The sequence below is a fragment of the Clytia hemisphaerica genome, unplaced genomic scaffold, assembly GCF_902728285.1.
Source record: "Clytia hemisphaerica strain Z4C2 unplaced genomic scaffold, Clytia hemisphaerica genome assembly, whole genome shotgun sequence".
Taxonomy (NCBI): Eukaryota; Metazoa; Cnidaria; class Hydrozoa; order Leptothecata; family Clytiidae; genus Clytia; species Clytia hemisphaerica.
The window spans coordinates 167,150-183,592 of record NW_027104002.1 but is presented as its reverse complement, the minus strand read 5'-3'; the positions used below and the strand labels follow the sequence as shown (position 1 = coordinate 183,592).

The following is a 16,443-nucleotide window of genomic DNA, read 5'->3' as shown; positions in this document are numbered from 1 at the left end:
GATTTGACCAATCCAAATGCCTTTTTATGAAAAATTTGATTTCAAGACTTTTCGGTGAAATGTGGTCAAAAAAGCCCAATTTTCAAGATCTTGGTCCTCAGGCTCAGAATAAACGAATTTCGGCTAGAGAGAGGGAGAAGTGCCTACTTCGCAACATGAACGACGAATTTTTAAAATGTGAAAATATGCACCAGAAAAGTTAATGTCATCCTAGACTATCAATGAACATTTTTGTCACACTTTTGTGGCAGTTTTTCACCCAAATTTGATGTTTTTTGCTAGATCACCGCAAACTTTGCTATGTTTACGTGACTTATACGAAACACGTTTTTGTTGGTTTTTGGATAATTTATCAATTTTTGTGAAATTTTTTTCTTTGATTTAAGAAACTTGTGTTGTTTGATGAGTATTCATTCAATGAAGAAATTTTTTTAAAAGAGCTTTCCAGCTTAAAATAATACCCATTTCTGTTTTTTTTTTCTTGAAATTCTCAAAACCTGTTTCCAATCAATATAGAGAAACATTCAAATTAGGGAGAGTGATCGAAATAGAGAATCATTCGAATTAGAGAGAGAGTGGTAGATATAGAGGACAAATCGAATTAGAGAGAGTGATCAAAATAAAGAATCATCCGAAAATCAAAGAAAGTAATCGATATAATATCGTTCGAATTAGAGAGATTGAACAATACAGAGAATTATTCGATTTAGAGAGAATTATCGAAATAAAGAATCATTCGAATTAAAGAGATTGAACAATGCAGAGAATTATTCGATTTAGAGAGAATTATCGATATAGAGAATCATTCGAATTAAAGAGATGGATCAATACAGAGAATTATTTGATTTAGAGAGAATTATCGATATAGAGAATCATTCGAATTAAAGAGATTGATCAATACAGAGAATTATTCGATTTAGAGAGAATTATCGATATAGAGAATCATTCGAATTAAAGAGATTGATCAATACAGAGAATTATTTGAATTAGAGACTGTAGAGAGAACGATCGATATAGAGAATCATTCGAATTAGAGAGAGTGATCAAAATAGAGATTCATTCGAATTAGAGAGAGAGAGAGAGAGAGTGATCGAAATGGAGAATCATTGAAATTATAGAGAGAGTGATCGATATCGATATAGAGGATAATTCGAATTAGAGACTAGAGATACAGCTAAAAGTTTTTTTAGATTGCTAAAAAGTGAAAATTTTCAATGCTAAAAAGTGACTTTTTGAATGCTAAAAAAAAGCGAGATTTTTCAATGCTAAAAAGCGAAATTTTTCAATGCTAAAAAGCGAGATTTTTCAATGCTAAAAAGCGAGATTTTTCAATGCTAAAAAGTGACATTTTTGAATACTAAAAAGTGACATTTATGAATGCTAAAAAATGAACTTTTACAATGCTAAAAAGTGAACTTTTTGAATGCTAAAAAGTGAACTTTTTGAATGCTAAAAAGTGAACTTTTTGAATGCTAAAAAGTGAACTTTTTGAATGCTAAAAAGTGAACTTTTTGAATGCTAAAAATTGAACTTTTTGAATGCTAAAAGGTGAACTTTTTGAATGCTAGAAATTGAACTTTTTGAATGCTAAAAAATGAACTTTTTACAATGCTAAAAAGTTCACTTTTACAATGCTAAAATGTCAACTTTTTGAATGCTAAAAAATGAACTCTTACAATGCTAAAAAGTGTATTTTTGTAATAAAATCCATGTTTTTACCAGCAAACGGAAAAATGATTTTTGCAACATACGGCACGTCATAATCCTGTACCCACTGTTAACTACAATCCTATTATGCTTACTTCAGATTTTGAAACTTTGAAGTTTTATCTTTTACCAAATAGCAACATGGTGTCCAAAAATTTACACAAAGAGATGCATTCTTAACTTTGTTTGTGTTAACCTTTCCCTCCAGGTCAACAATATATTCGAGGCAAAAAAATGACAGCCAAAACTTTTATAATGTCGTAAGAATTTATCTTGTATTAAATTCTAAACCTAATGATTACAGTAACACATTTCAAAGCAGAAATATGCTTGTAAACTTTTTGAAATCTGATTTCTTAAAGAAGATTATAGCTACCATTGTTTCGGTATTAAATCGTCACTTTATATTGCAACAAATTAATTACTTTTCTGAAACCAACTCCAACTTAAGCCTTGAGAAGTTAAAGACTCAGGCATTTTAAGGCAAGTCGAAATTTTCTGTAATTTTTAAACACCAATAGCACTCCCCAAGAGGTGTTCATTCATACCTTTTTGGAAGTGTATTAGGGTGTAGAATATGAAAAGTGCTGTTCAATAATTGTTTTTCTTGCCTAAATAAAGATATATGAATAAATATTGCAAAAAATGTAAAAATGCTGACGTCAGCAAAACTTAATTTTTGAATAACTTTTGATTGGCTTAACTTTAGATGCTGAAATTTTAAAGAAAGTAGGACATTATGAATAGGCACATTTTAAATTAAAAATATTTTGAAATTTTGCTGACGTCAGCATATTTTTGCAAAAATGCGTTTTTTACTTATTTCTGCTGACGTCATCAAATTTCAAAAAAAAAACTTTGATCCAAAATGTGCTTTTCAATATTCTCTTGCACTCTGCAAAATTTCAGCATCTAAAATTAAGCCAATCAAAAGTTATTTAAAAAATAAGTTTTGCTGACGTCAGCATTTTTACAATTTTTGCATTATTTATCAATATATCTTTATTTAGGCAAACAAAACAATTATCGAACAGCACTTTTCATATTCTACACCCTAATACGCTTCCAAAAAGGTATGAATGAACACCTCTTGGCGAGTGCTATTGGTGTTTAAAAATTACGGAAAATTTGGACAGGCCTTAAAATGCCTGAGGAACTCAACAGTCTCGCTCTATATAAACTTTTTTTATAAGGAACATAAATATGTCAGATGGTTATAATTTCTTGTCTTTATTGTCTAAACAAATTTTTATTTTGGAAGGGACTCTATACTCGGTTCAAATTACGTCACTTAATGCCGCCATTATCGGACGGAATAATTAAAAAAAAAAGTGCAGTGTAAGGGCGCAGTCATAATTTAATTAATAAAGAGGGTAGGTTTGGAATATTCTTTTGCAACCTTTAGGGGGAGGGGGTAAAACATTTTATGACGTCACATGATGATTCAAAATGAATTATTTTTAGCCATTTATAAAGAACCCTTTTTGAAAGGTTTTTCGGTTTACCGTTTGATGAACTATATAAAATCTAAAAACGATAATATGCTATTTGCCATGTATGCCCGGGGGGGGGGCACTGGGTTTGCGGACTGACGGTATGTGCAGGCCAAAAATTGGCTTTTAAAATTGCACCCTTACAGTGCAGCAAAAATCTGTGAAAGTCATACCCTGAGAGTGCATTTCCCCTCAAATTTTCGATCCCTTTCGTGCAAAAAATGGTCAAAATTCTAGCATTTTTGGTCAAAATATCTAGATTTTTCAAGAATTTTCTGAAATTTCTACCCTTACAGTGCATCTCTAGTTTTTCCGACCTTTACAGTGCATTTTAAGCCTACTGGAAAAGGTACCCTTAGGACCCGCACATACACGTCGGTCCTTTTGCCCAGCTGCCCCCCCCCGGCATGCATGTCGCAAAAACTCCATTCTTAAAGAAATTTAGCTCAACACCCTTTACGTGCGTATTCCCACTCTATTTGCCATTGTCGGATATATCCGACATGCATTAAATCTGCCTGAATTTTCACCTTTTTAAAGGCCTTGGCATCAAATAGATAGATCGAGGTGGTAAAATAAGGTATTGGCACGGAAAAGTTTAAATTTGGTCTTTATTTAAAGAATTTTACATTTAAGTGAAGTTCCGAAAGTAAGCATTGAAAGCAATTTGGGTGGGGGATGGTTAAGATTTTTCTTAGTAGGGGGGGGGGAGTTCGGGTGCGAGAAATTTTTGGTTTGATAAGGGGGAAGAACTTTTTTTCCAAAAGTTCAAGTGCCACCCTCCAGATTATAACGAGGATTATAATTATAACGAGGATTATAATCCTGGGAAAAAAACTAGAGCAAGGCAAGTATAAACAAACCATATGATTATGCCTTTTCAATGGAGAAGAAATTAAACTGACCGTAACTTTGTTAATCTATTAATGCCAACATATCGAATAATTTCAACTTTCATTCAAACTGTATTTCTGAGTGTATTTCAAATGGACTCGGTGTCTCTCTTCGCTCTTTAAAAACAATTTCTCTGCTGCATTCACTCCAAGGACAACAAAAACAGTTAGAAGAGCGATAGAAGCATCATTAATTACCAATGGAATTTCTCTTTAAAAAGAATCAAGTTATAAATCATAATGATCGTAATTACCTTAATTGTCGATTTGCCTTGATCATAATTATTGGTATAATTTGACTTGAGGAGAACCTTGTGCAGTCAGTTAAGCTCAATAAGGTCAATAAGGCAAATGGCCAAAGTCGAATCTCTGTACAGTATCTGTAGTTATTTATTTCCCACATATTGGTTCGGTGACCCACGTGGTTTTCATACATTGGATTGGAAATGACAACACCCTTGTCTCTGTGCCCCAGTGGGTGTCGAGCACCCAGTGGGGTAGGCTGTAAAAAAATCTGAAACTCACTGGGGTGCAAGATATTTTCTAAAAATTGAGGGGGGTGACCAATTTAACCTTAATTTTCACTGGGGTGAGGGAAATTTTTAGGCAATTCTTTGTATGCGCAGAATAGCTAGACGTAGAATAGCTAGTTATTCTTGGTGCTATTCATTTTGTAAAATGTCCCAATAAAAAGGTATCAAATACACCTTTCCCGTTATTCAGATTTCGCCCGGAAAAACTTGTTCTCCATCGTTGTGTTAAAAATTCACGGGACAAACTCGATTTTGCCTGCGTTTGCTTAGGGGAAAGTAATTTTTGTCTTCTATCTTTTGAAATTTGGAGGGTGATATTGTATCATGGATAGTAGAAGCATACTAAGGTTTGAATAAATTCTGTACGATCAGAGATTTGGGAAAAGTCCAAAAAACCACCTTTTCCTAAGCAATCGCAAGCAAAAAAGGGTTTGTTTACCTCCTATCCAAAAAACGATGGAGAAATACGGGAAAGGTGTATTCTAAAATGCAGTCCAAAAGTCTAAACTATCACGAAGATACTGAGGCTACTGACATGGAATATATTTTTCAACTGTTTTTTTGAAGACGATGTAGGTTGACTGAATAACGTTACATGGATAAAAAAAGTGGAGTATCTAAGGAAATTCCTTTAGAAGTAAGGAGACATATAAACCTAACTTTAAAACAAGGAAAAGGAAATATATAGTGACTAAGGAGGCGCAACCATGGTTTGCGCCGACAGAAGAAATTTTGATTTTCGACTTTCTGGTTTGGCTAAAATCACTCCCTTTTCTCCTCAAATTTTGTAACTTTGAAGAATTTAAATGAAAATAAAACAAATTTCAAAGTTTTTATGCTTCATTTTTATATTACAGATACAGCCATTCATATTAATCAATTTTATCTTCAAGTTTTCCCAATTACGAATCATTTTCGCACTTGCCTTATTGAAAAAGAGGGACTTTCATACACATTGAATATATTTTACAGCATATGTTTAGATCATGACTTTGACAATTTCAGCATGCTCAGCTATACAGTTTAGATACTTTTGACTGCGAGCGATGCGAGCAAAAAATTTTGAGCTTTTTTTGTGTATTTCACTTTCAAAGCATAGTTTTAATAAAAGAAGGGAAGTTTCGAGTGGGGTGACCCTTTTCATGTGAAATTTCTACTGGGGTACACGTTCTTTTTTTATAAGAACGTCAAAAATTTTCGAAGCCTTCGAATGTGTACATCAAAATCAGAACATTTTGAGTGGGGTATGTTTGGATTCTTCGCTATTTTCAGTGGGGTCATTTTCAGCTACAAGATTCCAGTGGGGTGAGTGATTTCTCTAGTGGGGTGAAAAAATGGGCCATTTTTTTGGTGGGGTGACCAGTGGGGTGGATCCCACTGGGTCACAGACACAGGGGTGTATGACATTTACCACCAGAATAGATTGATTTCTAATGACATCATTTGTTTACATTTTGATTTGGGGGGTTACCTAGATTTGCCTCGCTTACAAGCTCGATTGGGAAGAGTGTTCAAATCTGACACTGGAAAGACAAGACCAAATTCTCGTTTCGAACCCCTACAACAACCCCCCCCCCATTAGGCATGCAAAATTTACAAAATATCAATAAACCAGGAAATCCTAGAAATCTGTCTATTTAAATAATGTAAAACCTGAAAACAAAGAGAGTGCTGGACGACTCGCGTACTATTTATTCAGCTTTATCGATTGATGTAAAACTTCATTTTTGTTTCGTTCTTCTTCATTTTTTTACACTTTCTTAGACGAATTTTGAAAAACTTATCGGTGGAAAATATAAGCCGTTCAAATATCTTTCCAACGAAACAAAACTTTTTATTATACGACTACTGGTTGTACACCTTTTTGAAACAGACATTCTTTTTAGATTCAATCCACAATCCGAAATATCAGCGCAAATTCTAAAACATTACTTTGACTTATTGGCAAAGGATGAAGATTATTCTCTAGCTTTCTGTTAGACTATATGCTATAGTGAAAATCGAATCAGTATCTAAGCCTCGGCTTGCCTTGATTCATCCGTGAGGTGAAGCATCGACAAAGTCTTTTTTCCACTTTTGACGATCTGACATGACTGTTAGCAAATCTTTACCGGCAAGACCAGTTTCCTCTTCAATAATCAATTTGAGGGGACATAGGGGCGACCGACACGTCTTGGGGCATCTGGAAGCCATGTTAACAATTTTCCGGTTGGTTCGTTATGTCTTGAGACATGACCTGCAAGTTTGATTCGCCATTGGCGTACAACCGATGTGATACGGGGAAGATTGCCGTAAATTTGTTGGATTGTAGCATGTTGTTGCCAAGAAATATTGTATATACGCCTTAGCATTTTAGTATAAACTCCATCAAGTCGTTTACTTCGTTTGACATTGAGACACCATGATTCGGATCCGTAGAGGAGAATTGATTCTACGCAGGCTTTAAATAAATCAGTTTTTGTAGATTTTTTAATGGAAGCCTTCCAAACATTAGATAGGGAATGCAGGGCACTCCAAGCTTGAGCGATACGTACTTCCATGTCGTGGTTGGTGTCAGTCAAGCTCCCGAGATATTTAAAATCGTCGACTCGTTCAATTTTGGATCCATCGGAGGAGTTTAATTGTGTGTTCGAAGAGGGATTGATATGCATGTATTTTGTTTTTAGTGCATTCAGAAAGAGACCAACGTCTTGACAGGCTTTTTCAACAGCTGTTAACAACTCTTGAGCAGCAATTATTTCGTCTTCGATTAAAGCGATATCGTCAGCGTAATCTAAGTCAGAGAGACGTTCAGTTGGGTAGCGACGACTTTGACGACGTTTAAGTGTGAAACCATAGTTAGAAGTAATCGAAGTTCGAAGAGCGTAATCCAAAACTATGACGAAAAGAAAGGGTGCGAGCGGATCGCCTTGTAGAACACCTGTTTTAATGGAGAAAGGTTCGGTTTCTCCCTCTGGAGTGACAACTGAAGCGGTTGTGTCTTTGTATAAGATTTTAATGGCGTTAACGATAGTAACAGGAATTCCATAGGCGGTAAGAATCTCAAAAGTATCTAAGAAAAAACCCAAAGCCGAAGAAAATTCACAAACGGTTTTTTACCAAAAAAAGGTTACAGCCGGTAGAATCTGCCAGTCTTTCTTTGAAACTGTCCCGCCGATTTTTTTTCGTCTAATCCTCTAAGCCAACGGCTGTAATTATTACATCACCGTAATGGACTATAACATCGTCTAGCTTTCGGTATGAAAATTCAATGGTCACATCAGTGGATACTAAGGCACAGGATCTTTCTTTCTCAATTTTTGAATTGCTTTAATATTTAGGGGGCTATTTACCGCTTCATTTTTGAGCCTACGAGACATGTTTATACAAAGCAATAAATTTTCGGCTTATCAACGGCAGTTCTTCCTTATTTTTTCTAAAAATTTAAGGGTTTCAAAAGAAATATAAAAGCTTTAGAATTGGAAATTTCTTGATAATTTCAAGGAAAAACTGCTTAAAATGTGTGTTGTTTGGATGGCATGTTACATATATAAAAAAAAATTCAAAATTTGTGTCAAGGTAAGCAATGCATTAAATTATTATGCCATATTATGTGTATGTACAATTTATAAAATAGTATTAGTGCATATAAAAGTGCAATGATAAAAATTAAAGATTGTCTGTAAGAACGTCAAATTTATTTCATTTCTATGGTTTTCACCCTTAAAAAGATTTGGAAAGGTAAAAAACCGACAGTTAACCCCAGTACCCATTTTTGTATAAATAATATTTCATTTTCATAGGGAATGCCAACTACTTTTCATATTTTTCAATCAGTTTCACTTTTCTTTTGAACGCACATACACAACACGAAATTCTTTGTTTTTGATGCAGAATTCTGAAAGTTGGATTAAAAACTTTCTCGACATTTAAAAGTCAATCAAAATTAAAGCACAATGCTCAAGTAAAGTTTCTTGTCGATGCTTTTACCAAACAGTTTTAATAAAAACATGGATTTTCAACAGTAGATTTCAAAAAACCACGTTATGTCTCCCATTCTGATTCGATGAGGTTCAGATAATTGGTCTCCACAAATTCATATTCCGTACTTGAAGGACATAGCATGGCCATTTGTATAAAATCAGCGCCTCCCCATTCATACATTAACACTTCAATGTAATATCTCATTCCTTTTGTCAAACTTACAGCTGTTGATTCTTTACCACTGCAGAAAAAAGAATATGTAAGATTATATTTAGCCAAGGTTCTATGCTAATAGTATAAATTAAAAAGATGTATACTATTATCTTAGTTGCAAAGAAACTCAGTAAAAACATGTTTGCCTTTGCCGAAGACTTTTTGTATTCTCTTTATTAAGAACGTTCTATTTTATCAAAACAATCAGAAACGAAAAATTGTTGTTTTGATTGCGAGAGATTATACTGGAATCCGATTGGGTGAGATTAAATGACTGCAATGAGTGTGAGAAAACTTGTTGGGCGGAGGTTATATCACGCCTTTTGCTAGATAGCTCTCTTTTTCATTGATTATTTTCTACACTTCTTACGGGCTCTGATTGGTACGGTCCTCATTCAGTGAAAAAATCGGGATTTGCCCTTACAGCGTATACAAACAAAAGTAATGGGATCGAGACATGCGCGATAAAATTCTTGTTCTTCGTGGCAACAAGTTTAATTTTAGAGAAAGCTAAATTGTGGCCCAGTCTGCACACAACGTCAAAATAACGTCCATGTGACATTCCATAACGTCCAAATAACGTTATTTGAACGTTTAAACAACGTTGAGTGCCAGCTGGGGGTGCTCCCGGTATCATTTCAACACTCACCCAAACCTATACGTTTGTTACATACAGTATGGTAATTTGTTTGACATTAAGTTGATATTCTATCTTGGCTACTTACTAGTTAACAAAATCCCATCCGTGGATATGAATTTCACGAGGAGCAGTATCTGGATTGGTGCCTGCGTCATCCAAAATGATGTTTTTGTTGGCTGCATTTTCATCAGTACTGATTGAAACCCGACCAATGTCATCCACGTTCAACTGGTTTGTAAAGAAAAAGAGCATATGAATCTTTCAGAAAGAACTTGTCATAGAAAAGCTTTTTTTAGGGACACAATCATAGTCATATTATTTGGGAAAAAAGTGTATTCTCTGCACCATTTTAAAATTAACCATAAGTGAATAATCTTTAAGTAATAAAAAACGTTAGAAAATCCTAAAAATCTCAATTTATTTTGAACCGTGATTGGCAGTTGCGTGGCAGTCACCCGCTCATTTTTTATGGGCGCCGAAAAACAAAGAACGCCCAAATCTTCCCAAGGCCATCAATTCTAGCACCTTTTTTCTTTTATAAGAGCAAAAAAGCGATTCTTTAGCCAAAAATGCTATACTGTTTCACAGCAATCACATAAATCCAAATTTTTTACATTTGCTTCCTCAATTTTGGCCAAAGTTATCAAGATTTTCTACCAGGGGGAGATTTCAATTGCCTACAGACATAGTTGTGGTACAAGAGTTTAAAGGACCTTTCGTTGGACCCTTTTTTTTATATTTTATCTAAAGTCACGAAATGAGTAGAGCTTGTCAAGATGAAAAATGAAGTGAACAAACATGAATTTATTACCCTTGAAGGTTTAGAATAGAAGTTTTAGAGACCATATTCTCGCAGATAATGGTTCCGTTATTGCTCCAAAACTAAATAAAGCCATTTTATTGGTCAAATGAGACGTAAAATTTGAATTCAACCAATAGAATGGCTTCTTTTTGTTTCAGAGAACGAAACAAAACCCTAGCGTTTGCACGTGGTCTAAACCCTCAATAATATGTACCTTGAATTTGAACGATCCTGTGTCAGGGGCAACAAAAAGAGCTTCCATACGTAAAAAGTAAGTTTCACCCCATGTTTGTTGTACAAAACCATCTGAATATCCGATTCGATCGTAATTGTTGTTTACGATTTTAGTATGAGCAAGTACAGAATCCATAGTGGAATGAACTCCGATATTTGTGAAGACAGTCACTTTAACAGGTGGCTTTGCTAAAACGGTAAATAATATAGATTGCATCTTATTTGTGATCCTCATTAAACCACTGACCATTTTAAACCCTAGAAAAAGCTATATCAGCCGCCCTTGATCGGAGTTTTTTTTGAAAGTGGTACCTTCAGAGAAGCAATTGCATTGTTGACATTAACGTCAAACGGCGCTACATCATCAAATATATTCAAGTAAAAGTATAAAGATAAAAGATCTTTTACTCTCGATGCATTTACATGCACTGCTATTGAGTTGTGTTACCATTGAGGGGATTGAGTACATTTTTCCAAAAAAATATTCCGATCCGCTGATTTTACTTGGCCAAGATCGAGAAACTGCCTCTAGGGTATAAAGTTTAGTGCATTAAACTTTAAAGAACGACTAAACAAGGAAGAGAAACAGAGAAAGACCGCCTAAAATGAAATAAAATTAAATTGTAACATAGTAAATTTCAAAGTTAAATCTATCCGGTTGAAAATTTTTTCACAATCTCTATCCCTCTAAAATTGACAACGAAATAGATTGGGTCACAAGCTCATTAACTTTCATCTGACTTTCTTCATGTGCCTTTGGTACGAAGTGGCCAAAAAAAGTAACAAAGAATGTCATACTGAAGTAAAAAACTCCCGGAGACGGACTAAGTTTGCGATGTGACTCGGTGTTCGAAAATTGACCCTTTGAGAGATTTAATTTCGAAATTAATTTCGCCCCTTTTTGACGGGGGGGGGGGGTTCAAGGGGTCCCGAATTCCGTCACTCCGTCCAATTTTTTGTCAAATTCCGTCATACCGTACAAAAGGAAACTTTTTTTCCCTCACCGAAGATTCCTTTAAAATTCAAGATTTTTGTCAAAAATTCCGCGAATTTAGAATATTTTTTGCTAATTCCGAAATTCCGCAAGTGTTTTTGCCAAATTCCGTTTTTCCGCACTAAAATTATCTAATTTTCCGTCTCCGTCAGAGAACCCAATTTCCGTAATTTCGTCTAAATTTTCGCCAAATTCCGCCACTCCGTCCGAAAAAAGGACCGATTCCGCTCCTCCGCAAACCATGAAACCCCTTTGACTACTTACCAAATTTTCGCAGCCAAATTGTTTTACACCAGAAAAAACTATTCATGTAAGGCCATAAAGCTTTGTTGGCCAAAACAATAAGAGCAAGTTAAGAACATTTGGATTTTCGGACTCTAAAACATCCGATTTCCTTGGAAACTGGACAAAAATACTCATAAAAAACCGTTTAAAATAAGAACATGTTATATGAATACTTCTAGGCTTTAAAATCCAGAAGTTGAGAGCGTCCGACGAAAATTTTGGATGTTCTTATAAAAAAAGTGTTTTCAAACTTACGAGCATGTACGAAGTGGATTTGAATAGCATGGTGATTATGATGACAATCTCCAATTTCCAAGGATTGGTCAGAACCTGTTGCTCCATCGCCCCACATATATAAACAGTAATGCCAATACGAGATTCCGTCTTTATATAGTTAATAAAAGAGAAGCTTTGCGTCAGTATTTCAAAATTCTTGATATGTTAGGTAGTGGTCATAAAGTATCTACTACAGGGGGCTGGAAGATATTTCCCAAAATCGAAACAAAAATTCGCACCCCTCCCGCCCTCGACATGTCCGAAAAGTTTCGTTAAACCAACCCTCTTCTCTAGCTAAAACCACTCCTGTTTTGAACTGACTTTCCTGAAAATGTAAGTTCTCAAAAGCCTATAATAAAAGTCGAGATTTGAAATTTACACTTTAGTGACGGGACAATGCCCCTCCTCTGTCCTTCCTGTCCTGTTGGTGTGGACCCTGTGAAATTCTTGAAATAAAGACCAGAATTTCAAACTTTATTTCTTGAAAGTTGAATTTTTTTGTAACATGCAATAGAAAATAATAGATTATCATTGGTAAATTTTTAAAGGTAATCGGACTTCAGGCTGAAAGTTTTTCAAAAGAGGCTCTGATTAATGGTTTTTAAAAAGACTTCATTTTGGATCGTCTTGAGATGTCAAAAAAATTTTCGCACCCCCCCCCTACCTACAATCCTTCACCTCCTCTAGTAGATACTTTATGACCACTCCCTTATATAGAGCTAGTCTGAATCGAAAACCTCTACAAAATCACTGCTACAGTTATGTTATGGCCATAATATTTGACACAAAGTGTTGGGAATTTCCCTGTAAAATTTAAAAACGTAGGTAGCTTTTAAGTGAATGTCGTTATCACAAGAAACTTAAATTCAGTAAAATGCTGAAATACCCAGAAATGCCAACATATTCTGATCATAATTATAGTATTCTGCTCCGAGGGGTAAATCACTGAAAAAAATCACGTACACCTTTTTGAAAAATCAAAAAGAAATCAAAAAGAAATCAAAAATCAAAAAGAAATAAAAAAGAAATCAAAAATCAAAAAGAAATAAAAAAGAAATCAAAAATCAAAAAGAAATCAAAATCTCGTACACCTAATTTTTAGTGATTTACCCCTCGTTCTGCTCTATATGGACTATATGGAGCACGAACACGTTTGTGGATGCCAGCAGCCTAATGTATGTCCGTTATAGATTTGTAGTAAAAGAGACAAGGAATTATGCTGGTTGCACCACAAAAGATTTTCTTTGTTTAAAATTAATTTTCTCGAAATCCGAAAATTTTAAAAGAACCATTCCTGTTTTATTGAAAAGAAGAGTTGTAAACCAAAATTTTGATGGGTTATTTATTAAATTCGATTCATTAGATCAAAAATTATGCTCAATTGAATAAAAAAGTTACAATCGGAAAATGTTGAAAATCGACTTATCAATTTTTTTTTAATTGGCAATTTGATTCTTATAAAGTAGATGTTTATAAGAAAAATAAATATATTCGTATTGTGCGTCATCCCTTTTGTTTCCTTTTACCAATTCTCATAGAACTTGCTTTTTCATAAAGTAAAGCAAAAATGAATGGAGTTGTACTAAAAACGAAGGCGCGTGAAAATATGTGAAAGCGCATGGAAAATTTAAAGAAGGGTGAAAAAATCAAGGCGCATAAAAATATTAAGGCGTGGGGGCGTGTAGGACACGTAAGGTGAGGAGGTGCGTAGGGCGCGGAGGTGTGGAAACAAAATGAGGGCGCAGAGACGCGTAAGCTGCGACCTCTGCCTTTAGCAGACTCAGGTGAATACAATTATTAGATTTCTAAACGTTTTTAAGAAAATTGAAACAGGCTACGCTAAATTTGAATTTAAAGTACTCCTTAGATTCGTCGATTTTGAGGATCTTTTCACACTTTTGCATTCTTATTGTCAACCCTAAAATTTGTGCCCGGCATGACCGAAAGTTTATGCCATCATCCTTTCAATGTGGATTTGTGATACTTTTCAGATTTGTTTGCCTCTTATTATTCGCTTTTAACTAATTTAATCTAATGTATATATCAATAGCCGTGCTCCGTGTTTTGTACTTACAGTGCACTCTTCTCCAACGCATTCTGACGTCACTCGACCACGCTGCTGGTCCTTGTAGAATGACCTTTGGATTTCCTTTAAAATGAATGTGGAAGATTGGCATCATTTAAATCGAGATTTAGCAATTTCTAAAAGATTTTCAGGAGAGTCGATTGGCTCTAAAAGCTATATAGAATATCCGTGTAAATTAAATGTCTCAAAATGATAATTATATGCTTTTTTATGAGAACCAGTAAATATTGTAAGTTTTTTGGAATTTCCAGCCGTGATGTTCTTACGATGTTCTTACTAACTTTAAATATAAAATGGGTTTAAAATCTCTCAAAATATGTTATAATCAGTATTGTCTTCTTGAAATTTAGTTTCACATTGTTCTTAAATCTGTTCTTAGGATTTGACCAATTTTGGCCTTTTGTTATTATAAAATTTTTCTTGGATGTTAAACAAACGTTAGATGAACGTTTGAACCAAGTGGCTTTATATTAACTTACCAGAATTCGAATCCTCCCATACATTTTGTTCAGGTGCCAGTAAATACTTTGTGCCGCACATTTGTCGTATTACTCCTAACACTGGATCATATTCAAAGGTGTTGGTATTAAGGTCAATATCACAATTATTGGACGAATAGGTTTGTATTACCTGATCTCGACTACACGAGCCACCTGTACCTCTGTAACAAGCTATGTGTGAGACGCTGTGTGTTTCGATATGTACGTAGTATTGATTTCCACCATCATAATTATTCCATCCAGTCTGGATAAAAGAAGAAATTTAAATTTTTTTTAAGAAGTTTTAACAGGCTTAACTTTTCCGGTGCGCAACATTTTTTAAAATTCAAAATTTACAAATTGCCATAATAAAGCTAGCCTGTTGGACGAAAACCGCTTTTTTTATCGCGACTTATAATTCCATCAAACACTAGTCTTGGAATTTATTCCTCATTATTTTACATTCCTGATTCAAAGACTGGCTATATGGCTGGTGTTGAGAGTTTTCTTTGATTTAGTTTGTTTCTCTACAAAACCTTTTGAAGAAGTTTCCTTTATTAAATTAAGAGCCTGTTGAAAATAACATTAATTGGAGCTGCTTGGAGACTTTTTTGATTCTATAGTTCTTTCGTTATAAAGGGGTTTATCGAAATATTCTCACTTTGAGAAACAAGCATTTTTAGCGCGCCAACTTCATCCTCATCCCGATGACTCTTTTGTTTTGATTTTTATGCACGGAACTCTAAAATTACTAGATTTGACATCGACGCACAACCTCTCCATGATGAAATCCTATTCAATCGCCCATTCCAGTCTTTATTTTCGAGCTCCGTGTTTTCCCGCCTTTATGCACTCCGCACGGTATCGACGTCACCCTCCATCGTAGTGCAATAACTTTCGAAAAATGCTTCAAAGTGTAACTGACCATAAAACAAAGAAAAAATTTGGTTTGTGGGAAGGTACTGGCTATAATAAAGCTGGTACACTTCTTTAGAAGAAAAAGGGTACCTTGTCGGTGTATGTTGGTGCAGTCAGTCGGTCATATGCAACCAGCTGACATCTTTGGTCATCCTCGTTCCAATTGAAAGATCTACAATTCGGGAAGTCCGTACAAAGATGGACACATTCCATTTTATCCAAAACATGTTGATCATGGAATGGAGTCCTACCGTGCACTTTATTGGTATGTGCTAACTCGAAATATGCTGTATTGACGCTTTTATCTGGTTTCATTATTCGACGACCCAATATAATGGCGTGTAGGTAATGTGAATAAAGAAGAATGGACACCAGGAAACGCTCCAGTTGTTGTAGTACTTTGTATTTCATCCTTAGGTTGGTCTAATGGTCTGGTGGTCCTGATTGCATTGGTTTTTTTCTTTTCAAAACTGTCGGCCTTTCTGTATGTACGAAATGTATAAAAGCTAAATTAGGATCCTAACTTAAGAATGCTGTAAGAATATTTTAGGATGATTTTCCCAAGAAAGTTGAGAATGTCCATGATGAAATGGATTTACACCATAATCTTGTAAAAAAAGCGTGTACCCTTTTCTTGCCTATGTAAGGCAGTAGCGTTTTCAGGGATGTCGGAAAATTTGTGTAGGAGGGCAGATTTTTATGACAAAGTAGTTATCTATTCATAGTATTAAAAGATAATTACTTCGTAACAAAATTGTGCTCTCCTACGAAAACTTTCCGAAGCCTTTCCGACACAGGGGTGAACGCTACTAGAGGCAACCCCAAAATGCTCCCTAACAATCAATTGGCTGGCAAAAACACTTAAAGGATATAGAATTGGGTTTTTTAAATAGAAAAGTTATATTCTTACCAAGATTCCACTGAAGG

At 34.8% G+C, this 16,443-nt stretch overlaps 1 protein-coding gene across 1 annotated transcript; it reads right to left on the bottom strand.

Moving 5' to 3' along the window:
• Nucleotides 1-8,128: 8,128 nt before the first annotated feature.
• On the bottom strand, nucleotides 8,129-16,443 carry LOC136811338 (uncharacterized). The gene is made up of 8 exons (XM_067067953.1): nucleotides 16,427-16,443; nucleotides 15,607-15,998; nucleotides 14,599-14,863; nucleotides 14,108-14,182; nucleotides 12,013-12,141; nucleotides 10,459-10,667; nucleotides 9,528-9,670; nucleotides 8,129-8,830 (listed from the first exon to the last, which is right to left on the bottom strand). Exons 2-8 carry the CDS (start codon nucleotides 15,925-15,927, stop codon nucleotides 8,650-8,652), a joined length of 1,323 nt encoding a protein of 440 aa, XP_066924054.1. The 5' UTR covers nucleotides 15,928-15,998; nucleotides 16,427-16,443; the 3' UTR covers nucleotides 8,129-8,649.